Here is a 26103-nt window from a genome sequence, read left to right on the forward strand (position 1 = left end):
TTTCAAACAGAACACTTGGAGCACTCGGTATGCACATTCCTGAGGCAATCGAGTCTGTCCTGACCTCCCTGGCATGGGAAACTCTGATGGCCCAGAATAGTTGAAACATTGTATCAAGTTTACTACCGCAAGCTTCGGGCCGGACCCGGTTGATAGTTGATACAATGTTTCAAGTTTGTTGTAGAGAGATGAATGCGATTAGAATTATTATAATTTAAATTAAGCTTTTCCACGAAAATCTGAATATGTAAATCATAACATCGGTAGAAATGGTCAATACATTTTCATTCCACGTGAAACCGGTATCGGCAACTTCAGGAGCGTAACGTCTGAATCTGTGGGAGGAGGTTTCTTCTGGTTATCTTGATCTCTGGCTCCCTCTTGAGTCATTAGTTGTCTTAAATATTTCATCAAACTGTCCACTTAAAGCATCAGACAAGCTCAGTGCCAATAGTTTTATTAAATATATAATGTCTGTCTATATATGGAGAAATACCCGTTTAGAAATTGAGGAAGAACAGACAACTCTGTCGGGACAGCCCCAATATACTTGTAAATATCTGGTGCAGTAGAGTAGGGATGTTGTTTTGTTCCGCTATCACAGTACGCGGTGCCTACATGCTACAAGACACGTCGCGGGAGACGATGCTCGGAAACGGATTTAGAATGTTTGCATATTGATAAGTGGCAGGCAGTTAGGACGTCTTATTGTCTCAATGTTCATTTTGACCGAAACACTTGCAGACTCCAGTGATCACTTCTGAACACGTCAGCAAGCGGCCACCCGATAAAGGGCTAAGTGTTCGGTTTCACATTCAGCTATAGAGATGTGAGAGAGGGAGACAGAGGTGTGTCAGTATCTGTAAGTGTATCTGTACTGTTCCACCAGGTGTTTGCGTGGGGGGACAACGACCATGGCCAGCAGGGTAATGGGACCACCACGGTGAACAGGAAGCCCACCCTTGTTCAGGGTCTAGAGGGACAAAAGATCACCCGTGTTGCCTGTGGCTCCTCCCACAGCGTCGCCTGGACCACCGTAGATGTCACCACCCCCTCTGTCCACGAGCCTGTCCTCTTCCAGACCGCCAGGGACTCTCTAGGGGCATCATACTTAGGTAACCTAACCCTAACCTCCTGTACAGCTAGTAACCCTAACCCTCCTCATACCTAGGTTACCTAACCTCTCTACAGCTAGTAACCCTAACCCTCCTCATACCTAGGTTACCTAACCTCTCTACAGCTAGTAACCCTAACCCTCCTCATACCTAGGTTACCTAACCTCTCTACAGCTAGTAACCCTAACCCTCCTCATACCTAGGTTACCTAACCTCTCTACAGCTAGTAACCCTAACCCTCCTCATACCTAGGTTACCTAACCTCTCTACAGCTAGTAACCCTAACCCTCCTCATACCTAGGTTACATAACCTCTCTACAGCTAGTAACCCTAACCCTCCTCATACCTAGGTTACCTAACCTCTCTACAGCTAGTAACCCTAACCCTCCTCATACCTAGGTTACCTAACCTCTCTACAGCTAGTAACCCTAACCCTCCTCATACCTAGGTTACCTAACCTCTCTACAGCTAGTAACCCTAACCCTCCTCATACCTAGGTTACCTAACCCTCCTCATACCTAGGTTACCTAACCTCTCTACAGCTAGTAACCCTAACCCTCCTCATACCTAGGTTACCTAACCCTCCTCATACCTAGGTTACCTAACCTCTCTACAGCTAGTAACCCTAACCCTCCTCATACCTAGGTTACCTAACCCTCCTCATACCTAGGTTACCTAACCCTCCTCATACCTAGGTTACCTAACCCTCCTCATACCTAGGTTACCTAACCCTCCTCATACCTAGGTTACCTAACCCTCCTCATACCTAGGTTACCTAACCCTCCTCATACCTAGGTTACCTAACCCTCCTCATACCTAGGTTACCTAACCCTCCTCATACCTAGGTTACCTAACCCTCCTCATACCTAGGTTACCTAACCCTCCTCATACCTAGGTTACCTAACCCTCCTCATACCTAGGTTACCTAACCCTCCTCATACCTAGGTTACCTAACCCTCCTCATACCTAGGTTACCTAACCCTCCTCATACCTAGGTTACCTAACCCTCCTCATACCTAGGTTACCTAACCCTCCTCATACCTAGGTTACCTAACCCTCCTCATACCTAGGTTACCTAACCCTCCTCATACCTAGGTTACCTAACCCTCCTCATACCTAGGTTACCTAACCCTCCTCATACCTAGGTTACCTAACCCTCCTCATACCTAGGTTACCTAACCCTCCTCATACCTAGGTTACCTAACCCTCCTCATACCTAGGTAACTGTATAACAGTATAATTTAATATACTTTTAAAGAAGACTTATAGCATGAAAAACACCTGGAACGTAGTAGGTGTCAATTAACTAATGTCTTTTTAAAATCCAGCACAAACACATCAACATAAATTATATGCTTCAGAAAAAATACAATACACAATAATAACCCCCACAAATAATATAATTTCAATGTATTATTTTAACAAACACACACAGATATTCATAAACATCACAATGACCCAATAACCTTATTTAACGTTTTGTTTAAGTTCAAATTCAGTTTAGGTTATATTAGCCTATTGGGATGCGCCTAACCAGGAAATGATTCGTCTATAAGTCCCGTCTTTTCCCATTTCGATTCCCATTAGTTTATTCAGTTCATAGTCGTTTGACATTCAAATCAAATTTCCCCCCAGAAAATAAACGGTAAGCCGACAGTGGATGGATCTCTAGAAACAGTAAGGAGAAAAGGATGGATCTCTAGAAACAGTAAGGAGAAAAGGATGGATCTCTAGAAACAGTAAGGAGAAAAGGATGGATCTCTAGAAACAGTAAGGAGAAAAGGATGGATCTCTAGAAACAGTAAGGAGAAAAGGATGGATCTCTAGAAACAGTAAGGAGAAAAGGATGGATCTCTAGAAACAGTAAGGAGAAAAGGATGGATCTCTAGAAACAGTAAGGAGAAAAGGATGGATCTCACAGGAGATCGGAAGGCGCGTCCGTGTTCATTAAACATGTTCCGCGATCCCTTTTGTAAATCCACAACAAGGAAATAATCTGACAGGCCAGGAACACGATCTCAGTGCCAACAGGAAATCCAAACCACGGATGGCACGGACTGCGCTCAGCAGGCGGGAGTTTTCTTCTCGCGATTTGAATCTGATGCCGCTGTGGTTTATCGGCGTCTTCCAATCACAGGTAGGCTATAGCAAAACACTCCTCTCTGGATGACCACCAAGCAACCTCAGAGATGCAAAGAAGAGTCTTCCTCCATCCAAGATGGCCGCCCAGTGGAAGGTCATGAAAGTAATCTAGAAAACAGCCCGCAAGGCCCTTGGCTACCACAAGTTGGTATGTAATTGCCTTTTCATTCAACAGGGATCCTCCTGAACAGGATTCCTTGGAGTACTTTGAATCCAATTTGACCTGGATGCTCACTGGAAGCTTCTTTGTTCTACCTAAGGTCACTGACCTCTTGGTCCTGAGCTTCAGCAATCTCAGCGAGAGAGGTGGGAAGGATAGAAAGACTGAGTGGTGGTGACAGCAATGCTACTTGGCTTGCTGATGGAGCCACTGCTCTGGACAGAAAATCAGGAACAATGTTTCTGATGGCCTTTCCGGTAACATAACCCTCGTACCGTGGTAATCTATCTCTCAGTACAGGAGCTACAACTGGTAGTAGATTCAGGGCTTTGAGTCAAGAGTCTAGATGGGGCTGGGAGTAGAGGTTACAAACCCCCTAACTACTATTACATGGATTAGGATAGGACTCAGGTCTGGCTTGGGTTAGGATAGGACTCAGGTCTGGCTTGGGTTAGGATAGGACTCAGGGCTGGCTTGGGTTAGGATAGGACTCAGGGCTGGCTTGGATTAGGGTTAGGATAGGACTCCGGTCTGTCTTGGGTTAGGGTTAGGATAGGACTCAGGTCTGGCTTGGGTTAGGGTTAGGATAGGACTCGGGTCTGGCTTGGGTTAGGATATGACTCCGGTCTGACTTGGCTTGAGTTAGGATTGGACTCAGGTCTGGCCTGGCTTGGGTTAGGATAGGACTCAGGTCTGGCTTGGGTTAGGATAGGACTCAGGTCTGGCCTGGCTTGGGTTAGGATAGGACTCAGGTCTGGCTTGGCTTGGGTTAGGATAGGACTCAGGTCTGGCTTGGGTTAGGATAGGACTCAGGTCTGGCTTGGCTTGGGTTAGGATAGGACTCAGGTCTGGCTTGGGTTAGGATAGGACTCAGGTCTGGCTTGGGTTAGGATAGGACTCAGTTCTGGCTTGGCTTGGGTTAGGATAGGACTCAGGTCTGGCTTGGGTTAGGGTTAGGATAGGACTCAGGTCTGGCTTGGGTTAGGGTTAGGATAGGACTCGGGTCTGGCTTGGGTTAGGATATGACTCCGGTCTGACTTGGCTTGAGTTAGGATAGGACTCAGGTCTGGCCTGGCTTGGGTTAGGATAGGACTCAGGTCTGGCTTGGGTTAGGATAGGACTCAGGTCTGGCTTGGGTTAGGATAGGACTCAGGTCTGGCTTGGCTTGGGTTAGGATAGGACTCAGGTCTGGCTTGGGTTAGGATAGGACTCAGGTCTGGCTTGGCTTGGGTTAGGATAGGACTCAGGTCTGGCTTGGCTTGGGTTAGGATAGGACTCAGGTCTGGCTTGGGTTAGGATAGGACTCAGTTCTGGCTTGGCTTGGGTTAGGATAGGACTCAGGTCTGGCTTGGGTTAGGATAGGACTCAGGTCTGGCTTGGGTTAGGATAGGACTCAGGTCTGGCTTGGGTTAGGATAGGACTCAGGTCTGGCTTGGCTTGGGTTAGGATAGGACTCAGGTCTGGCTTGGGTTAGGATAGGACTCAGGTCTGGCTTGGCTTGGGTTAGGATAGGACTCCGGTCTGTCTTGGATTAGGGTTAGGATAGGACTCAGTTCTGGCCTGGCTTGGGTTAGGATAGGACTCAGGTCTGGCTTGGGTTAGGATAGGACTCAGATCTGGCTTGGGTTAGGATAGGACTCAGGTCTGGCTTGGGTTAGGATAGGACTCAGGTCTGGCTTGGCTTGGGTTAGGATAGGACTCAGGTCTGGCTTGGCTTGGGTTAGGATAGGACTCGGGTCTGGCTTGGGTTAGGATAGGACTCAGGTCTGGCTTGGCTTGGGTTAGGATAGGACTCCGGTCTGTCTTGGATTAGGGTTAGGATAGGACTCAGGTCTGGCTTGGGTTAGGATAGGACTCAGGTCTGGCTTGGGTTAGGATCGGACTCAGGTCTGGCTTGGATTAGGATCGGACTCAGGTCTGGCTTGGATTAGGATCGGACTCAGGTCTGGCTTGGATTAGGATCGGACTCAGGTCTGTCTTGGATTAGGGTTAGGATCGGACTCAGGTCTGGCTTGGATTAGGATCGGACTCAGGTCTTGCTTGGATTAGGGTTAGGATCGGACTCAGGTCTGGCTTGGGTTAGGATCGGACTCAGGTCTTGCTTGGATTAGGGTTAGGATCGGACTCAGGTCTGGCTTGGGTTAGGATCGGACTCAGGTCTGGCTTGGATTAGGGTTAGGATCGGACTCAGGTCTGGCTTGGTTTAGGGTTATAGACAAAGACTCGGGATGAGGCTGGGGTTTGGTAAAATACCACTTTTTGCGTCAAGTGATGAATATTAAATATTGACGTTTTTTGTATGTGTGTCCTGTGTATTCCAGGCGTCCAGTCAGACAGTGACTCCTCGGCGGTGAACAATAAGATGAGTGGCCACAGTAATGGAGTTAGACCCAACCGCCCCTCTCTGGCTAAAATACTACTGTCTCTGGATGGGAACCAGGCCAAGCAACAGGCCCTGTCCCATGTCCTCTCAGCCCTACAGATCATGTATGCCAGGTAAGACTCCTCTCAGCCCTACAGATCATGTATACCAGGTCAGACTCCTGATTGGTGCCCTAATTTAATGTGTGTTGTATTGGTGATGTCAGGGATGCTGTGATTGGTGCCCTGATTTAATGTGTGTTGTATTGGTGATGTCAGGGATGCTGTGGTTGGTGCCCTGATGCCAGCTTGTATGATGGTCCCCATGGAGTGCCCCCCCCCTGACTCCTCCTCAGCATCCAGCCCCTCTGAGTCAGAGGGACCCCCTGTTCCCACAGAGGTGGAGGAGAGGGTCAGCCCTAACCCCTGGCAGACAGACAAGAATGGAGAGGTGAGGAACACTACCCCCTAACCCCTAGTCCCTAACCCCTAGTCCCTAACCCCTGGCAGACAGACAAGAATGGAGAGAAGAGGATCCCTTGCCTCTACCGCCTAGCCCCGACCCACTACGCCCTAGCCCCGACTCCCTAGCCCCGACCCACTACTCTCTACTCCCGAGCCCCGACCCACTAGTCCAGACTCCCTAGCCCTGACTCCCTAGCCCCGACCCACTACTCTCTACTCCCGAGCCCCGACCCACTAGTCCAGACTCCCTAGCCCTGACTCCCTAGCCCCGACCCACTAGTCCAGACTCCCTAGCCCCGACTCCCTAGCCCCGACCCACTACTCTCTACTCCCGAGCCCCGACCCACTAGTCCAGACTCCCTAGCCCTGACTCCCTAGCCCCGACCCACTACTCTCTTTAATAATAGTCTGTCCTCTGTTGGGCTGAACCCATGTAGAACCTTTAATAATAGTCAGTCCTCTGTTGGGCTGAACCCATGTAGAACCTGTAATAATAGTCAGTCCTCTGTTGGGCTGAACCCATGTAGAACCTTTAATAATAGTCAGTCCTCTGTTGGGCTGAACCCATGTAGAACCTTTAATAATAGTCAGTCCTCTGTTGGGCTGAACCCATGTAGAACCTGTAATAATAGTCAGTCCTCTGTTGGGCTGAACCCATGTAGAACCTTTAATAATAGTCAGTCCTCGGTTGGGCTGAACCCATGTAGAACCTTTAATAATAGTCTGTCCTCTGTTGGGCTGAACCCATGTAGAACCTGTAATAATAGTCAGTCCTCTGTTGGGCTGAACCCATGTAGAACCTTTAATAATAGTCAGTCCTCTGTTGGGCTGAACCCATGTAGAACCTTTAATAATAGTCTGTCCTCTGTTGGGCTGAACCCATGTAGAACCTGTAATAATAGTCAGTCCTCTGTTGGGCTGAACCCATGTAGAACCTTTAATAATAGTCAGTCCTCTGTTGGGCTGAACCCATGTAGAACCTTTAATAATAGTCAGTCCTCTGTTGGGCTGAACCCATGTAGAACCTTTAATAATAGTCAGTCCTCTGTTGGGCTGAACCCATGTAGAACCTTTAATAATAGTCAGTCCTCTGTTGGGCTGAACCCATGTAGAACCTTTAATAATAGTCTGTCCTCTGTTGGGCTGAACCCATGTAGAACCTGTAATAATAGTCAGTCCTCTGTTGGGCTGAACCCATGTAGAACCTTTAATAATAGTCAGTCCTCTGTTGGGCTGAACCCATGTAGAACCTGTAATAATAGTCTGTCCTCTGTTGGGCTGAACCCATGTAGAACCTTTAATAATAGTCAGTCCTCTGTTGGGCTGAACCCATGTAGAACCTGTAATAATAGTCAGTCCTCTGTTGGGCTGAACCCATGTAGAACCTGTAATAATAGTCAGTCCTCTGTTGGGCTGAACCCATGTAGAACCTTTAATAATAGTCAGTCCTCTGTTGGGCTGAACCCATGTAGAACCTTTAATAATAGTCAGTCCTCTGTTGGGCTGAACCCATGTAGAACCTGTAATAATAGTCTGTCCTCTGTTGGGCTGAACCCATGTAGAACCTTTAATAATAGTCAGTCCTCGGTTGGGCTGAACCCATGTAGAACCTGTAATAATAGTCAGTCCTCTGTTGGGCTGAACCCATGTAGAACCTTTAATAATAGTCAGTCCTCGGTTGGGCTGAACCCATGTAGAACCTTTAATAATAGTCAGTCCTCTGTTGGGCTGAACCCATGTAGAACCTGTAATAATAGTCAGTCCTCGGTTGGGCTGAACCCATGTAGAACCTTTAATAATAGTCAGTCCTCTGTTGGGCTGAACCCATGTAGAACCTGTAATAATAGTCAGTCCTCTGTTGGGCTGAACCCATGTAGAACCTTTAATAATAGTCTGTCCTCTGTTGGGCTGAACCCATGTAGAACCTGTAATAATAGTCAGTCCTCGGTTGGGCTGAACCCATGTAGAACCTGTAATAATAGTCTGTCCTCTGTTGGGCTGAACCCATGTAGAACCTGTAATAATAGTCAGTCCTCGGTTGGGCTGAACCCATGTAGAACCTTTAATAATAGTCAGTCCTCTGTTGGGCTGAACCCATGTAGAACCTGTAATAATAGTCAGTCCTCTGTTGGGCTGAACCCATGTAGAACCTTTAATAATAGTCTGTCCTCTGTTGGGCTGAACCCATGTAGAACCTGTAATAATAGTCAGTCCTCGGTTGGGCTGAACCCATGTAGAACCTGTAATAATAGTCTGTCCTCTGTTGGGCTGAACCCATGTAGAACCTGTAATAATAGTCAGTCCTCTGTTGGGCTGAACCCATGTAGAACCTTTAATAATAGTCAGTCCTCTGTTGGGCTGAACCCATGTAGAACCTGTAATAATAGTCAGTCCTCTGTTGGGCTGAACCCATGTAGAACCTGTAATAATAGTCAGTCCTCTGTTGGGCTGAACCCATGTAGAACCTTTAATAATAGTCAGTCCTCTGTTGGGCTGAACCCATGTAGAACCTTTAATAATAGTCAGTCCTCTGTTGGGCTGAACCCATGTAGAACCTTTAATAATAGTCTGTCCTCTGTTGGGCTGAACCCATGTAGAACCTGTAATAATAGTCAGTCCTCGGTTGGGCTGAACCCATGTAGAACCTTTAATAATAGTCAGTCCTCTGTTGGGCTGAACCCATGTAGAACCTGTAATAATAGTCTGTCCTCGGTTGGGCTGAACCCATGTAGAACCTGTAATAATAGTCAGTCCTCTGTTGGGCTGAACCCATGTAGAACCTTTAATAATAGTCTGTCCTCGGTTGGGCTGAACCCATGTAGAACCTGTAATAATAGTCTGTCCTCGGTTGGGCTGAACCCATGTAGAACCTTTAATAATAGTCAGTCCTCGGTTGGGCTGAACCCATGTAGAACCTTTAATAATAGTCTGTCCTCTGTTGGGCTGAACCCATGTAGAACCTGTAATAATAGTCTGTCCTCTGTTGGGCTGAACCCATGTAGAACCTTTAATAATAGTCTGTCCTCTGTTGGGCTGAACCCATGTAGAACCTTTAATAATAGTCTGTCCTCTGTTGGGCTGAACCCATGTAGAACCTGTAATAATAGTCAGTCCTCGGTTGGGCTGAACCCATGTAGAACCTGTAATAATAGTCAGTCCTCGGTTGGGCTGAACCCATGTAGAACCTTTAATAATAGTCAGTCCTCTGTTGGGCTGAACCCATGTAGAACCTGTAATAATAGTCTGTCCTCTGTTGGGCTGAACCCATGTAGAACCTGTAATAATAGTCTGTCCTCTGTTGGGCTGAACCCATGTAGTCGATTGTTTGTTTGTTTGTTTGTTTGTTTGTTTGTTTGTTTGTTTGTTTGTTTGATAGGCTGTTTGTCGACCAAGATCTTTTTCTAATCGAGCAGTGGCAATTATATAAAAGAAAATGTATGGCACACAAAACACCTGTCTGATTCACGCCTGTCTGAGTAGCCTAGTGGTCAGAGCGTTGGACTAGTAACCGAAAGGTTGTTGGAACAAATCCCAGAGCTGACAAGGTAAAAATGTCGTTCTGCCCCTGAACAAGGCAGTTAACCCAGTGTTCCTAGACCGTCATTGAAATAAGAATTTGTTCTTAACTGACTTGCCTGGTTAAATAAAGGTAAAAAAAAATATATATATATACACAAGTGTAAAGGAATGAATAAGAATATGTACATAAAGATATATGAATGAGTGATGGCCGAACGGCATAGGCAAGATGCAGTAGATGGTATAGAGTATATACATATGAGATGAGTAATGTAGGGTATGTAAACATTATAATAAGTGGCATTGAACTTCCATCATTGAAAATAAGAATGTTCTTAACTGACTTGCCTAGTTAAATAAAGGTTCAATAGTAATAAATATGTCCCTTTGGGCATCTGGTAGTATGTCTGATTGTCATAACTCACCGTCACTGTGGAGCTTCTCAGTCTTTTTCTTCACCTCAAACAGCAAGTAAACCAAGTCTGTTTTTACATCCATTGAGAATGACAATAATTCCTCAACGTAGCCTATTAGAAAAATATTTTGATAACCACCATCCAGAGCTCACTGGTACAGGAAACACTAAGGGGACAGAATATTTTATACAATGTTTCCAGTTGGTTAGCACCAGTTTGGGGCTGGACCAAGTTAATAGTTGATACAATGTTTCCAGTTGGTTAGCACCAGTTTGGGGCTGGACCAAGTTAATAGTTGATACAATGTTTCCAGTTGGTTAGCACCAGTTTGGGGCTGGACCAAGTTAATATTTTATACAATGTTTCCAGTTGGTTAGCACCAGTTTGGGGCTGGACCAAGTTAATAGTTGATACAATGTTTCCAGTTGGTTAGCACCAGTTTGGGGCTGGACCAAGTTAATATTTTATACAATGTTTCCAGTTGGTTAGCACCAGTTTGGGGCTGGACCAAGTTAATAGTTGATACAATGTTTCCAGTTGGTTAGCACCAGTTTGGGGCTGGACCAAGTTAATAGTTGATACAATGTTTCCAGTTGGTTAGCACCAGTTTGGGGCTGGACCAAGTTAATAGTTGATACAATGTTTCCAGTTGGTTAGCACCAGTTTGGGGCTGGACCAAGTTAATAGTTGATACAATGTTTCCAGTTGGTTAGCACCAGTTTGGGGCTGGACCAAGTTAATAGTTGATACAATGTTTCATGTTCGTTGCAGACAGGCCATTGGCCATGCCAATGTGATTTATAGGATAGTTAATCAGGATATTTTCTACCTGTTGGCTGTAGTGTTTTTATTTGTTGACTTTATGTAGACTATTTTTGCATGTTGATTTTAGATTTGTATCATTCTTATTATAATTCTAATTAACCACACAACAGTGATTTTGATATATGAAGACTTTATTTAAAAGTAAATGAAACTGTTCCATGAAAATGGGAGTATGAAATGTGATATAACTGGCAGGCAGATCAGTATAAATGGTAGGATAACTTCTACATGGAAAGGTTGCTGGCCTAGCCGCTAGCCTAGCCGCTGGCCTAGCCGCTGGCCTAGCCGCTGGTCTCTGACCAGTAACTTCAGGAGCATAACAACAGCACCTGCGAAGGCCAGTGGCAGAAGGAGGAGGCGGGTCAGGAACAGGTTAATTTCTTCTGGTTAGGCTATCTTGATCTCTGGATCCCTCTTTAGTAATTTGCGTGTCTTCATTTTTAATCTCAGTGCTTAAAGAATCAGACCAGCTCAGTACATACAGTATAGTTGATTTTTTAACACATAGGGTGCGTCTCTACATGAAAAAATACACGTAAAAAGAACATTGGACTCTCGGTCGACCAAGATGTTTCTTAGTACTAGCCCTCGTTTGCAACACTCCGAGTTCCAAACTGCCTCTGGAGGCAACGTCGGTACAATAACTGTTTGTCGGGAGCTTCATGAAGTGGAAACGCGTTCTCTGGAGTGATGAATCACGCTTTACCATCTGGCAGTCCGACTGATGAATCTGGGTTTGGCGGATGCCAGGAGAACGCTACCTGCCCAATGCCTAATGCCAATTGTAAAGTTTGGTGGATGAGGAATAATGATTTGCGGATGTTTTTCATGGTTCGGGCCTCTTAGTTCCAGTGAAGGGAGATCTTAACGCGACAGTATACAATGACATTCTAGACAATTCTGTGCTTCCAACTTTGTGGCAACAGTTTGGGGAAGGCCCGTTCCTGTTTCAGAATGACTGGTTTGTCATGATCGGTGTGGAAGAGCTTGACTGGCCTGCACAGAGCCCTGACCTCAACCCCATCGAACACCTTTGGGATGAATTGGCCAGGCCTAATCACCCCCAACATCAGTGTCCAACCTCACTAATGCTCTTGTGGCTGAATGGTAAGTCCCCACATCAATGTTCCAACATCTAGTGGAAAGCCTTCCCAGAACAGTGGAGGCTGTTATAGCAGCAATGTTCCTACATCTAGTGGAAAGCCTTCCCAGAAGAGTGGAGGCTGTTATAGCAGCAATGTTCCTACATCTAGTGGAAAGCCTTCCCGGAAGAGTGGAGGCTGTTATAGCAGCAATGTTCCAACATCTAGTGGAAAGCCTTCCCAGAAGAGTGGAGGCTGTTATAGCAGTAAAGGGGGAACCAATTCCATATGAATTAATACCATGATTCTGGAATGAAATGGTCAACTTTTGGTCATATAGTGTATCATGTTACTTGTTAAGCACATTTTTACTCCTGAACTTATTTATGCTTTTACAAAGGAGTTGAATATTTATTGACTTCAACATTTCATTTTTAATTAAACATTTGTTTTTTGTTTTTTCAGCGTTTCTCTCGCGACCCCATTTTCAAATCGTCCACCCACCACATTGTGTCGCGACCCCTAGTTTGGAGTCCCTACCCCTTAACATCAAACCCCGGGGACTTTATTTATCCCCAATGTAGAAGACCTCAGAGGATTGGCTCGTTAAGAAGACCTCAGAGGATTGGATGGCTGATAAAATACATCTGGTCTTTGTTCTGTCACCAGGTGACCTCCTCAGAGGATGCTGTCACCCCCTCGTCAGCTGTGACCCCGTCTACTGCTGCTTCCTCTCGACCTTTCATCCCGGTCACGGACGACCCCGGAGCCGCTAGCATCATCGCAGAGACCATGACCAAAACTAAAGAGGTGAGCTCTACCCCCCCCCCCCCCCTCTCCCCTCCCAGTGACTGGCCCACCTCTCTCTAACCCTGGTTAGATGATGCTGTTAGAGGTCTCATCTTCTTGTCTTTACAGTACAGTGAGTGTTTGGTTCCATCAGTAATGGAACCTATAACCCTAGCGGTGCTATCAGTAAATGTTATTCTTGTGGTTCTCTTCCAGGACTCAGAGTGTCAGAATAAGACTGGGGCTCCAGAACCTCAGTACCTGGACGAGTTCACCAGTCTGCTGGTACCTGATGATACCAGGGTGATGGTGGACCTGCTGAAGCTGGCGGTGTCTGTTCGCTCTGGGGAGAAGGGCAAGGAGGTGCTGTCTGCTGTGCTGTCTGGGATGGGGACTGCCTACCCACAGGTAGAGTACACGAATGCATAGTAGGCACGGCAGGGTGCGTGCATGCACACACACACACACGGATACGGACTAGAGCTGGGACGATAAAACGAAAATTACTTACACCGACATTGTCTTCTTACCGAAGCATTTTCTTTACATCGGTCATTTTCTGTGATTTTGCTACACAATGTTCATGTAGCTTGTTTTAAAACTGTTTGGTCGACAGTATTATTATGCTGATTCCTGCTATGGAAGTATCTGCCTGTCCCTGTTTGACAGTCGGCTAATCTCCCCACTGAGACATGGAGTAGAGATGTTCCGGACTCACTTCCTGTCCCCACTGAGACATGGAGTAGAGATGTTCCGGACTCACTTCCTGTCCCCACTGTGACATGGAGTAGAGATGTTCCGGACTCACTTCCTGTCCCCACTGTGACATGGAGTAGAGATGTTCCTGACTCACTTCCTGTCCCCACTGAGACATGGAGTAGAGATGTTCCTGACTCACTTCCTGTCCCCACTGTGACATGGACTAGAGATGTTCTGGACTCACTTCCTGTCCCCACTGATTTGAACCATTGTATATTGAAAATGTGTCTGTCTGTCCCTGTGTTACGCTGCAGGTTGCAGACATGCTTCTGGAGCTGTGCGTCACTGAGTTAGAAGACGTGGCCACGGACTCTCAGAGCGGTCGTCTGTCCTCTCAGCCGGTAGTGGTGGAGAGCAGTCATCCCTATACAGACGACACCTCTACCAGCGGCACCGTCAAGATACCTGGTAACATTCCACAGGGACTGAGGGTGGAGTCTCTGTGTTGTAGACAGAGGACCTGAGGGTGGAGTCTCTGTTGTAGACAGAGGACCTGAGGGTGGAGTCTCTGTTGTAGACAGAGGACCTGAGGGTGGAGTCTCTGTGTTGTAGACAGGGGAACTGAGGGTGGAGTCTCTGTGTTGTAGACAGAGGGACTGAGGGTGGAGTCTCTGTGTTGTAGACAGGGGAACTGAGGGTGGAGTCTCTGTGTTATAGACAGAGGACCTGAGGGTGGAGTCTCTGTTGTAGACAGAGGACCTGAGGGTGGAGTCTCTGTTGTAGACAGAGGACCTGAGGGTGGAGTCTCTGTTGTAGACAGAGGACCTGAGGGTGGAGTCTCTGTTGTAGACAGAGGACCTGAGGGTGGAGTCTCTGTTGTAGACAGAGGACCTGAGGGTGGAGTCTCTGTGTTGTAGACAGGGGAACTGAGGGTGGAGTCTCTGTGTTGTAGACAGAGGGACTGAGGGTGGAGTCTCTGTTGTAGACAGAGGACCTGAGGGTGGAGTCTCTGTTGTAGACAGAGGACCTGAGGGTGGAGTCTCTGTTGTAGACAGAGGACCTGAGGGTGGAGTCTCTGTTGTAGACAGAGGACCTGAGGGTGGAGTCTCTGTTGTAGACAGAGGACCTGAGGGTGGAGTCTCTGTTGTAGACAGAGGACCTGAGGGTGGAGTCTCTGTTGTAGACAGAGGACCTGAGGGTGGAGTCTCTGTTGTAGACAGAGGACCTGAGGGTGGAGTCTCTGTTGTAGACAGAGGACCTGAGGGTGGAGTCTCTGTGTTGTAGACAGAGGAACTGAGGGTGGAGTCTCTGTTGTAGACAGAGGAACTGAGGGTGGAGTCTCTGTTGTAGACAGAGGAACTGAGGGTGGAGTCTCTGTTGTAGACAGAGGAACTGAGGGTGGAGTCTCTGTTGTAGACAGAGGAACTGAGGGTGGAGTCTCTGTTGTAGACAGAGGGACTGAGGGTGGAGTCTCTGTTGTAGACAGAGGGACTGAGGGTGGAGTCTCTGTTGTAGACAGAGGGACTGAGGGTGGAGTCTCTGTTGTAGACAGAGGGACTGAGGGTGGAGTCTCTGTGTTGTAGACAGAGGAACTGAGGGTGGAGTCTCTGTTGTAGACAGAGGACCTGAGGGTGGAGTCTCTGTTGCAGACAGAGGAACTGAGGGTGGAGTCTCTGTTGTAGACAGAGGGACTGAGGGTGGAGTCTCTGTTGTAGACAGAGGGACTGAGGGTGGAGTCTCTGTTGTAGACAGAGGGACTGAGGGTGGAGTCTCTGTTGTAGACAGAGGGACTGAGGGTGGAGTCTCTGTGTTGTAGACAGAGGGACTGAGGGTGGAGTCTCTGTTGTAGACAGAGGGACTGAGGATGGAGTCTCTGTGTTGTAGGTGCGGAGGGACTGAGGGTGGAGTCTCTGTTGTAGACAGAGGGACTGAGGGTGGAGTCTCTGTGTTGTAGACAGAGGGACTGAGGGTGGAGTCTCTGTGTTGTAGGTGCGGAGGGACTGAGGGTGGAGTTTGACCGGCAGTGTTCTGCAGAAAGACGTCATGACCCTCTCACCATCATGGATGGAGCCAATAGGATCATCTCAGTCCGATCAGGTGACCACAAGACACTGCCCGAGCCACACCCCCCAACACTTAATTCGATGTTCGAGGGGTTTTGTTTCCTGCCAGTTGTCTTCATGGTGTGTCCCTGCCCTCCTCAGGTCGTGAGTGGTCGGACTGGTCCAGTGAGTTGAGGATTCCAGCTGATGAGCTGAAGTGGAAGTTTACCAGCGATGGATCTGTCAACGGATGGGGTTGGCGCTTCACTGTCTACCCTATCATGCCTGCTGCTGGTATGACACACACACTGTCTATCCTATCATGCCTGCTGCTGGTATGACACACACACTGTCTATCCTATCATGCCTGCTGCTGGTATGACCCACACACTGTCTACCCTATCATGCCTGCTGCTGGTATGACCCACACACTGTCTACCCTATCATGCCTGCTGCTGGTATGACACACACACTGTCTATCCTATCATGCCTGCTGCTGGTATGACCCACACACTGTCTACCCTATCATGCCTGCTGCTGGTATGACCCACACACTGTCTACCCTATCATGCCTGCTGTTGGTATGACCCACACACTGTCTACCCTATCATGCCTGCTGCTGGTATGACCCACACACTGTCTACCCTATCATGCCTGCTGCTGGTATGACCCACACACTGTCTACCCTATCATGCCTGCTGCTGGTATGACCCACACACTGTCTACCCTATCATGCCTGCTGTTGGTATGACCCACACACTGTCTACCCTATCATGCCTGCTGCTGGTATGACCCACACACTGTCTACCCTATCATGCCTGCTGTTGGTATGACCCACACACTGTCTACCCTATCATGCCTGCTGCTGGTATGACCCACACACTGTCTACCCTATCATGCCTGCTGCTGGTATGACCCACCACACTGCCTCCCCACCACACTGCCTCCCCACCACACTGCCTCCTCACCACACTGCCTCCCCACCACACTGCCTCCCCACCACACTGCCTCCCCACCACACTGCCTCCTCACCACACTGCCTCCCCACCACACTGCCTCCCCACCACACTGCCTCCCCACCACACTGCCTCACACCACACACACTGCCTCACACCACACACACTGCCTCCCACCACACTGCCTCCCACCACACTGCCTCACCACTACACTGCCTCACCACTACACTGCCTCACCACCACACTGCCTCCCACCACACTGCCTCCCACCACCCACACTGCCTCCCACCACCCACACTGCCTCCCCACCACACTGCCTCACCACCACACTGCCTCACCACTACACTGCCTCATCACCACACTGCCTCCCACCACCACACTGCCTCCCCACCACACTGCCTCATCACCACACTGCCTCACCACCACACTGCCTCCCACCACCCACACTGCCTCACCACCACACTGCCTCCCACCACACTGCCTCACCACTACACTGCCTCATCACCACACTGCCTCACCACCACACTGCCTCACCACCACACTGCCTCCCACCACACTGCCTCCCACCACCCACACTGCCTCCCCACCACACTGCCTCACCACCACACTGCCTCACCACTACACTGCCTCCTCACCACACTGCCTCCCCACCACACTGCCTCCCACCACACTGCCTCCCACCACACTGCCTCCCACCACACTGCATCACCACCACACTGCCTCCCACCACACTGCCTCCCACCACACTGCCTCACCACCACACTGCCTCCCACCACACTGCCTCCCACCACCCACACTGCCTCCCCACCACACTGCCTCACCACCACACTGCCTCACCACTACACTGCCTCCTCACCACACTGCCTCCCCACCACACTGCCTCCCACCACACTGCCTCCCACCACACTGCCTCCCACCACACTGCATCACCACCACACTGCCTCCCACCACACTGCCTCCCACCACACTGCCTCCCACCACACTGCCTCCCACCACACTGCCTCATCACCACACTGCCTCATCACCACACTGCCTCCCACCACACTGCCTCACCACTACACTGCCTCATCACCACACTGCCTCACCACCACACTGCCTCACCACCACACTGCCTCCCACCACACTGCCTCCCACCACCCACACTGCCTCCCCACCACACTGCCTCACCACCACACTGCCTCACCACTACACTGCCTCCTCACCACACTGCCTCCCACCACACTGCCTCCCCACCACACTGCCTCCCACCACACTGCCTCCCACCACACTGCATCACCACCACACTGCCTCCCACCACACTGCCTCCCACCACACTGCCTCCCACCACACTGCCTCCCACCACACTGCCTCCCACCACACTGCCTCCCACCACACTGCCTCACCACCACACTGCCTCCCACCACACTGCCCCACCACACTGCCTCCCCACCACACTGCCTCCCACCACACTGCCTCCCACCACACTGCCTCCCACCACACTGCCTCACCACCACACTGCCTCCCACCACACTGCCTCCCACCACACTGCCTCACCACCACACTGCCTCCCACCACACTGCCTCCCACCACACTGCCTCCCACCACACTGCCTCCCACCACACTGCCTCCCACCACACTGCCTCACCACCACACTGCCTCCCACCACACTGCCTCCCACCACACTGCCTCACCACACACACACTGCCTCACACCACACACACTGCCTCACACCACACTGCCTCACCACCACACTGCCTCACCACCACACTGCCTCCCACCACCCACACTGCCTCACCACCACACTGCCTCACCACTACACTGCCTCATCACCACACTGCCTCCCACCACCACACTGCCTCCCCACCACACTGCCTCTCCACCACACTGCCTCATCACCACACTGCCTCCCCACTACACTGCCTCCCACCACACTGCCTCACCACTACACTGCCTCATCACCACACTGCCTCCCACCACCACACTGCCTCCCCACCACACTGCCTCCCCACCACACTGCCTCCCCACCACACTGCCTCACCACCACACTGCCTCCCACCACACTGCCTCACCACTACACTGCCTCACCACCACACTGCCTCATCACCACACTGCCTCCCACCACCCACACTGCCTCCCACCACCCACACTGCCTCACCACTACACTGCCTCACCACCACACTGCCTCACCACCACACTGCCTCCCACCACACTGCCTAACCACTACACTGCCTCCCACCACACACACTGCCTCACCACTACACTGCCTCACCACTACACTGCCTCACCACTACACTGCCTCACCACCACACTGCCTCCCACCACACTGCCTCACCACCACACTGCCTCCCACCACACTGCCTCACCACCACACTGCCTCCCACCACACTGCCTCCCACCACACTGCCTCACCACACACACACTGCCTCACACCACACACACTGCCTCACACCACACTGCCTCACCACCACACTGCCTCACCACCACACTGCCTCCCACCACACTGCCTCCCACCACCCACACTGCCTCACCACCACACTGCCTCACCACTACACTGCCTCATCACCACACTGCCTCCCACCACCACACTGCCTCCCCACCACACTGCCTCATCACCACACTGCCTCCCACCACACTGCCTCCCACCACCCACACTGCCTCCCCACCACACTGCCTCACCACTACACTGCCTCATCACCACACTGCCTCCCACCACCACACTGCCTCCCACCACCACACTGCCTCCCCACCACACTGCCTCATCACCACACTGCCTCCCCACTACACTGCCTCCCACCACACTGCCTCACCACTACACTGCCTCATCACCACACTGCCTCCCACCACCACACTGCCTCCCCACCACACTGCCTCATCACCACACTGCCTCCCACCACACTGCCTCCCCACCACACTGCCTCCCCACCACACTGCCTCACCACTACACTGCCTCACCACCACACTGCCTCACCACTACACTGCCTCACCACCACACTGCCTCATCACCACACTGCCTCCCACCACCCACACTGCCTCCCACCACCCACACTGCCTCACCACTACACTGCCTCACCACCACACTGCCTCACCACCACACTGCCTCCCACCACACTGCCTCACCACCACACTGCCTCACCACCACACTGCCTCACCACCACACTGCCTCACCACCACACTGCCTCACCACCATACTGCCTCACCACCACACTGCCTCACCACACTGCCTCACCACCACACTGCCTCCCCACCACACTGCCTCACCACCACACTGCCTCCCCACCACACTGCCTCCCCACCACACTCTCTCCCCACCACACTCTCTCCCCACCACACTGCCTCCCCACCACACTGCCTCACCACCACACTGCCTCACCACACTGCCTCACCACACTGCCTCCCCACCACCCTGACATAGTCTGTAGTTATTTGTTCATATTCTGTATAACAGACTGTGTCTGTCCCCCAGGGCCCAAAGACCTCCTGTCTGACCGCTGCATCCTGTCCTGTCCCTCCATGGACCTGGTGACCTGCCTCCTGGACTTCAGGCTCAACTTGGCCTCCAACAGGCGTATCGTACCCCGCCTGGCTGCCTCCCTGGCTGCCTGCGCTCAGCTCAGTGCCCTGGGTACGAGGACCGCGTCAGTGTCATTTAGGACCTACCTCAGCCTGATAATACATCTCTATATCTTTAGCTGTGGCAGTACAGTCTAGCTGCGGCAGTACAGTCTAGCTGCGGCAGTACAGTCTAGCTGCTTCTCAGTGTTAGGGGGAAGCTGTGGCAGTACAGTCTAGCTGCTTCTCAGTGTTGTTAGGGGGAAGCTGTGGCAGTACAGTCTAGCTGCGGCAGTACAGTCTAGCTGCGGCAGTACAGTCTAGCTGCGGCAGTACAGTCTAGCTGCTTCTCAGTGTTGTTAGGGGGAAGCTGTGGCAGTACGGTTGAGGAATAGCAACTAAGAATTGTTCATAGATACATGTCTCATAGAAATGTCTGGATCCTTTGGTTCTCACCTCTAACATTGTATGGTTCTGACCCGGTCTCCTCTCTGTCGTTGTGTAGCTCTGACCCGGTCTCCTCTCTGTCGTTGTGTAGCTCTGACCCGGTCTCCTCTCTGTCGTTGTGTAGCTCTGACCCGGTCTCCTCTCTGTCGTTGTGTAGCTCTGACCCGGTCTCCTCTCTGTCGTTGTGTAGCTCTGACCCGGTCTCCTCTCTGTCGTTGTGTAGCTCTGACCCGGTCTCCTCTCTGTCGTTGTGTAGCTCTGACCCGGTCTCCTCTCTGTCGTTGTAAAGTACTATGTATAATTTGTCTTGTAGCAGCAGGACATCGTATGTGGGCTCTGCAGAGGCTCCGTAAGCTGCTGACTACAGAGTACGGCCAGTCCATCAACATCACCAGGCTGCTTGGGGACAGTGAAGGAGAGTCTCGCTCCATGAGTTTTACAGGCAGTGCACTGGCCGCCCTGGTGAAGGGTCTTCCCGAGGCTCTTCAGAGGCAGTATGAATACGAGGACCCCATCGTCAGGGGAGGAAAGCAGCTGCTGCACAGCCCTTTCTTCAAGGTAGGCTAACAGAACCTGTACCTGTACCTGTGGTCTCCCAGTGACAGCCGAGGGGAAGGTGTAATGAATGTGTGTCATTTATAGATTCAGTTTGTCTTTGCGATTTCAATATCGTTTTGAATCAGTCTGTTTGTTTGTTTTTAGGTGCTGGTGGCTCTAGCCTGCGACCTGGAGTTGGACACACTACCCTGCTGTGCTGAGACCCATAAGTGGGCGTGGTTCCGCCGGTACTGTACTGCATCCAGAGTGGCTGTCGCTCTGGACAAGAGGACTCCTCAGCCACGCCCCTTCCTGGATGAGGTGGGTTGGGCAAGACAGGCCATCATAACTGTTAATATACAATATATATACGAAAGTATGTGGACACCCTTTCAAATTTGTGGATTCGGCTATTTCAGCCACACCCGTTGCTGACAGGTGTATTTAAATTGAAAACACAGCCATGCGATCTCCATAGACAAACATTGGCAGTAGAACGGCCTTACTGAAAAGCTCAGTGACTTTCATCGTGGCACCGTCACAGGATACCACCTTTCCAACAAGTCAGTTCATCAAATTTCTGCCCTGCTAGAGCTGCCCAGGTCAACTGTAAGTGGTGTTAATGTTAAGTAGAAACGTCTAGGAGCAACAACGGCTCAACCACAAAGTGGTAGAACACACAAGCTCACAGAACTGGCCCGGCGAGTCCTGAAGCACGTAGAGCGTAATAATAGTCTGTCCTCTGTTGGGCTGAACCCATGTAGAACCTTTAATAATAGTCAGTCCTCTGTTGGGCTGAACCCATGTAGAACCTTTAATAATAGTCTGTCCTCTGTTGGGCTGAACCCATGTAGAACCTTTAATAATAGTCTGTCCTCTGTTGGGCTGAACCCATGTAGAACCTTTAATAATAGTCAGTCCTCTGTTGGGCTGAACCCATGTAGAACCTGTAATAATAGTCTGTCCTCTGTTGGGCTGAACCCATGTAGAACCTTTAATAATAGTCAGTCCTCTGTTGGGCTGAACCCATGTAGAACCTGTAATAATAGTCAGTCCTCTGTTGGGCTGAACCCATGTAGAACCTTTAATAATAGTCAGTCCTCGGTTGGGCTGAACCCATGTAGAACCTGTAATAATAGTCTGTCCTCTGTTGGGCTGAACCCATGTAGAACCTGTAATAATAGTCTGTCCTCGGTTGGGCTGAACCCATGTAGAACCTTTAATAATAGTCTGTCCTCTGTTGCAACACGACCGAGTTCCAAACTGCCTCTGGAAGCAACGTCAGCACAAGAACCTTTAGTCGAGAGCTTCATGAAATGGGTTTCCATGGCAGAGCAGCCGCACACAAGCCTAAGATCACCATGTGCAATGTCAAGCTTTGGCTGGAGTGGTGATAAGCTCACTGTCATTGGACTCTGGAGCAGTGGAAACGCGTTCTCTGGAGTCATGAATCACTTCACCATCTGGCAGTCTGACGGACTAATCTGGGTTTGGGGGATTCCAGGAGAACGCTACCTGCCCCAATGCATAGTGCCAACTGTAAAGTTTGGTGGAGGAGGAATAATGGTCTGGGGCTGTTTTTCATGGTTCGGGCCCCTTAGTTCCAGTGAAGGGAAATCTTAACAGTATACAATGACATTCTAGACAATTCTGTGCTTCCAACTTTGTGGCAACAGTTTGGGGAAGGCCCTTTCCTGTTTCAGCATGACAATGCCCCTGTTCGGGCGGCAGGCAGCCTGGTGGTTAGAGCGTTGGACTAGTAACTGAAAGGTTGCAAGATCGAATCCCCGAGCTGACAAGGTACAAATCTGTCGTTCTGCCCCTGAACAAGACATTTAACCCACTGTTCCTAGGCCGTCATTGTAAAATAAGAATTTGTTCTTAACTGACTTGCCTAGTAAAATAAAAATAAAAAGTTCACAAGGTCCATACAGAAATGGCTTGTCGAGATCAGTGTGGAGGAACTTGACTAGCCTGCAGAGTCCTGACCTCAACCCCATCAAACACCTTTTGGGATGAATTGGAACGCTGACTGTGAACCAGGCCTAATCACCCCAACATCAGTGCCCGACCTCACTAATGCTCTTGTGGCTGAATGGAAACAAGTCCCCACAGGAATGTTCCAACATCTAGTGGAAAGCCTTCCCAGGAGAGTGGAGGCTGTTATAGCAGCAATGTTCCTACATCTAGTGGAAAGCCTTCCCAGAAGAGTGGAGGCTGTTATAGCAGCAATGTTCCTACATCTAGTGGAAAGCCTTCCCAGAAGAGTGGAGGCTGTTATAGCAGCAAAGGGGGGGACCAACTCCATATTAATGCCATGATTTTGGAATGAGATGTTGACGAGCAGGTGTCCACATAGTGTATCATCACCCTTTTATCCAACTGCCCCTCTAATCACTCTGATCTGGACATTATCTCTAACCACTCTGCCCCTCTGATCTGGACATTATCTCTAATCGTTCTGATCTGGACATTGTCTCTAACCACTCTGCCCCTCTGATCTGGACTTTATCTCTAATCGCTCTGATCTGGACATTATCTCTAATCGCTCTGCCCCTCTGATCCTTTGATCTGGACATGATCTCTAACCACTCTGCCCCTCTGATCTGGACATTATCTCTAACCGCCCTGATCCTCTGATCTGCACATTATCTCTAACCGCTCTGCCCCTCTGATCTGGACATTATCTCTAACTGCTCTGATCCTCTGATCTGGACATTATCTCTAATCGCTCTGCCCCTCTGATCCTTTGATCTGGACATTATCTCTAACTGCTCTGATCCTCTGATCTGCACATTCTCTAACCGCTCTGCCCCTCTGATCTGGACATTATCTCTAACTGCTCTGATCCTCTGATCTGGACATTATCTCTAACCGCTCTGCCCCTCTGTAGGTGACGAAGAAGATCCGTGAGTTGATGGCTGACTGTGAGGTGATGAACGTCCTCCACGAGAGCCATGACCTGTTTAAGAGAGAGCAGGACGAGCAGCTTGTCCAATGGATGAACAGGAGACCTGACGATTGGACACTGTCTGCAGGAGGCTCCGGGACCATCTACGGCTGGGGTCACAACCACCGGGGTCAGCTAGGGGGCATTGAGGGGGCAAAGGTCAAGGTCCCCACCCCCACAGAGGCCCTGGCGACTCTGAGACCTGTTCAGCTGATAGGAGGGGAGCAAACCCTGTTCGCTGTCACTGCTGATGGAAAGGTAAAGACCTGGTGGGGTCCTGGTAGATGCCTGGTGGGGTCCTGGTAGATGCCTGGTGGGGTCCTGGTAGATGCCTGGTGGGGTCCTGGTAGATGCCTGGTGGGGTCCTGGTAGATGCCTGGTGGGGTCCTGGTAGATGCCTGGTGGGGTCCTGGTAGATGCCTGGTGGGGTCCTGGTCTAGGCCTGGTGGGGTCCTGGTAGAGGCCTGGTGGGGTCCTGGTAGAGGCCTGGTGGGGTCCTGGTAGATGCCTGGTGGGGTCCTGGTAGATGCCTGGTGGGGTCCTGGTCTAGGCCTGGTGGGGTCCTGGTAGATGCCTGGTGGGGTCCTGGTAGAGGCCTGGTGGGGTCCTGGTAGAGGCCTAGTGGGGTCCTGGTAGATGCCTGGTGGGGTCCTGGTAGATGCCTGGTGGGGTCCTGGTCTAGGACTGGTGGGGTCCTGGTAGAGGCCTAGTGGGGCCTGGTAGATGCCTGGTGGGGTCCTGGTGGGGTCTTGGTAGATGCCTGGTGGGGTCCTGTTGGAGTCCTGGTGGGGTCTTGGTGGGGTCCTGGTAGAGTCCTGGTGGGGTCTTGGTGGGGTCCTGGTAGAGTCCTGGTGTGGTCCTGGTCTAGGCCTGGTGGGGTCCTGGTCTAGGCCTGGTGGGGTCCTGGTAGAGTCCTGGTGGAGGCCTGGTGGGGTCCTGGTGGAGGCCTGGTGGGGTCCTGGTGGAGGCCTGGTAGAGGCCTGGTGGGTTCCTGGTAGAGGCCTGGTGGGTTCCTGGTAGAGGCCTGGTGGGGTCCTGGTAGAGGCCTGGTGGGTTCCTGGTAGAGGCCTGGTGGGTTCCTGGTAGAGGCCTGGTGGGTTCCTGGTGGGTTCCTGGTGGATGCTTGGTGTAAGCCTGGTGGGGTCCTGGTCTAGGCCTGGTGTAAGCCTGGTGGGGTCCTGGCCTAGGCCTGGTGGGGTCCTGGTGTGGGCCTGGTGGGTTCCTGGTGGATGCCTGGTGTAGGCCTGGTGGGGTCCTGGTCTAGGTCTGGTTTAAGCCTGGTGGGGTCCTGGCCTAGGCCTGGTGGGGTCCTGGTGTGGGCCTGGTGGGGTCCTGGTGGAGGCCTGGTCGAGTCCTGGTGGGGTCCTGGTAGAGGCCTGGTGGGGTCCTGGTGTAGGCCTGGTGGGGTCCTGGTCTAGGCCTGGTGTAAGCCTGGTGGGTTCCTGGCCTAGGCCTGGTGGGGTCCTGGTAGAGGCCTGGTCTAGGCCTGGTAGAGTCCTGGCGGGGTCCTGGTAGAGGCCTGGTGGGGTCCTGGTAGAGGCCTGGTGGAGTCCTGGTGGGGTCCTGGTAGAGGCCTGGTGGGGTCCTGGTATGCTACGGTATGTGACTGTTGTCTGTCTTCCTCCAGTTGTATGCTACAGGGTACGGTGCGGGGGGCAGGCTGGGTATTGGAGGAACAGAGTCCGTGTCCACCCCCACTCTGCTGGAGTCCATCCAGCATGTGTTCATCAGGAAGGTGGCGGTGAACAGCGGAGGGAAACACTGTCTAGCCCTGTCCTCTGAGGGAGAGGTCTACTCCTGGGGAGAGGCTGAGGATGGAAAACTGGGACACGGCAACAGGAGGTAAGGCTGGGCAGAACGTATATACACTATACTATATACACACTATATACACTATACTATATACACACTACTATGTATACTATATACACACTATATACACTATACTATATACGCACTATACACTCTATACTATATACATACTATATACACTATACCATATATACACTATACTATATGCACACTATATACTATATATACACTCTACTATATACACTATACTATATATAC

General features: G+C 50.8%; 1 protein-coding gene across 10 annotated transcripts in view; it reads left to right on the forward strand.

Moving 5' to 3' along the window:
* Positions 1-26103, forward strand: part of herc2 (HECT and RLD domain containing E3 ubiquitin protein ligase 2) — a 183060-nt gene that overhangs the window by 123455 nt on the left and 33502 nt on the right. For 9 of the 10 annotated variants that reach the window (XM_031838148.1, XM_031838142.1, XM_031838141.1 and 6 more), the window contains 13 exons: positions 890-1115; positions 5739-5913; positions 6058-6229; positions 12755-12895; positions 13091-13282; positions 13888-14041; positions 15563-15670; positions 15778-15909; positions 20014-20172; positions 20860-21104; positions 21249-21404; positions 23977-24291; positions 25661-25875. In XM_031838148.1, the coding sequence (XP_031694008.1) occupies positions 890-1115; positions 5739-5913; positions 6058-6229; positions 12755-12895; positions 13091-13282; positions 13888-14041; positions 15563-15670; positions 15778-15909; positions 20014-20172; positions 20860-21104; positions 21249-21404; positions 23977-24291; positions 25661-25875 (2390 nt within the window). The remainder of the gene's footprint in view (positions 1-889; positions 1116-5738; positions 5914-6057; positions 6230-12754; positions 12896-13090; positions 13283-13887; positions 14042-15562; positions 15671-15777; positions 15910-20013; positions 20173-20859; positions 21105-21248; positions 21405-23976; positions 24292-25660; positions 25876-26103) is intronic. The other variant, XM_031838144.1, reaches the window with a different exon arrangement.

This window comes from Oncorhynchus kisutch, linkage group LG13 (assembly GCF_002021735.2).
Source record: "Oncorhynchus kisutch isolate 150728-3 linkage group LG13, Okis_V2, whole genome shotgun sequence".
In the NCBI taxonomy this organism is placed as follows: Eukaryota; Metazoa; Chordata; class Actinopteri; order Salmoniformes; family Salmonidae; genus Oncorhynchus; species Oncorhynchus kisutch.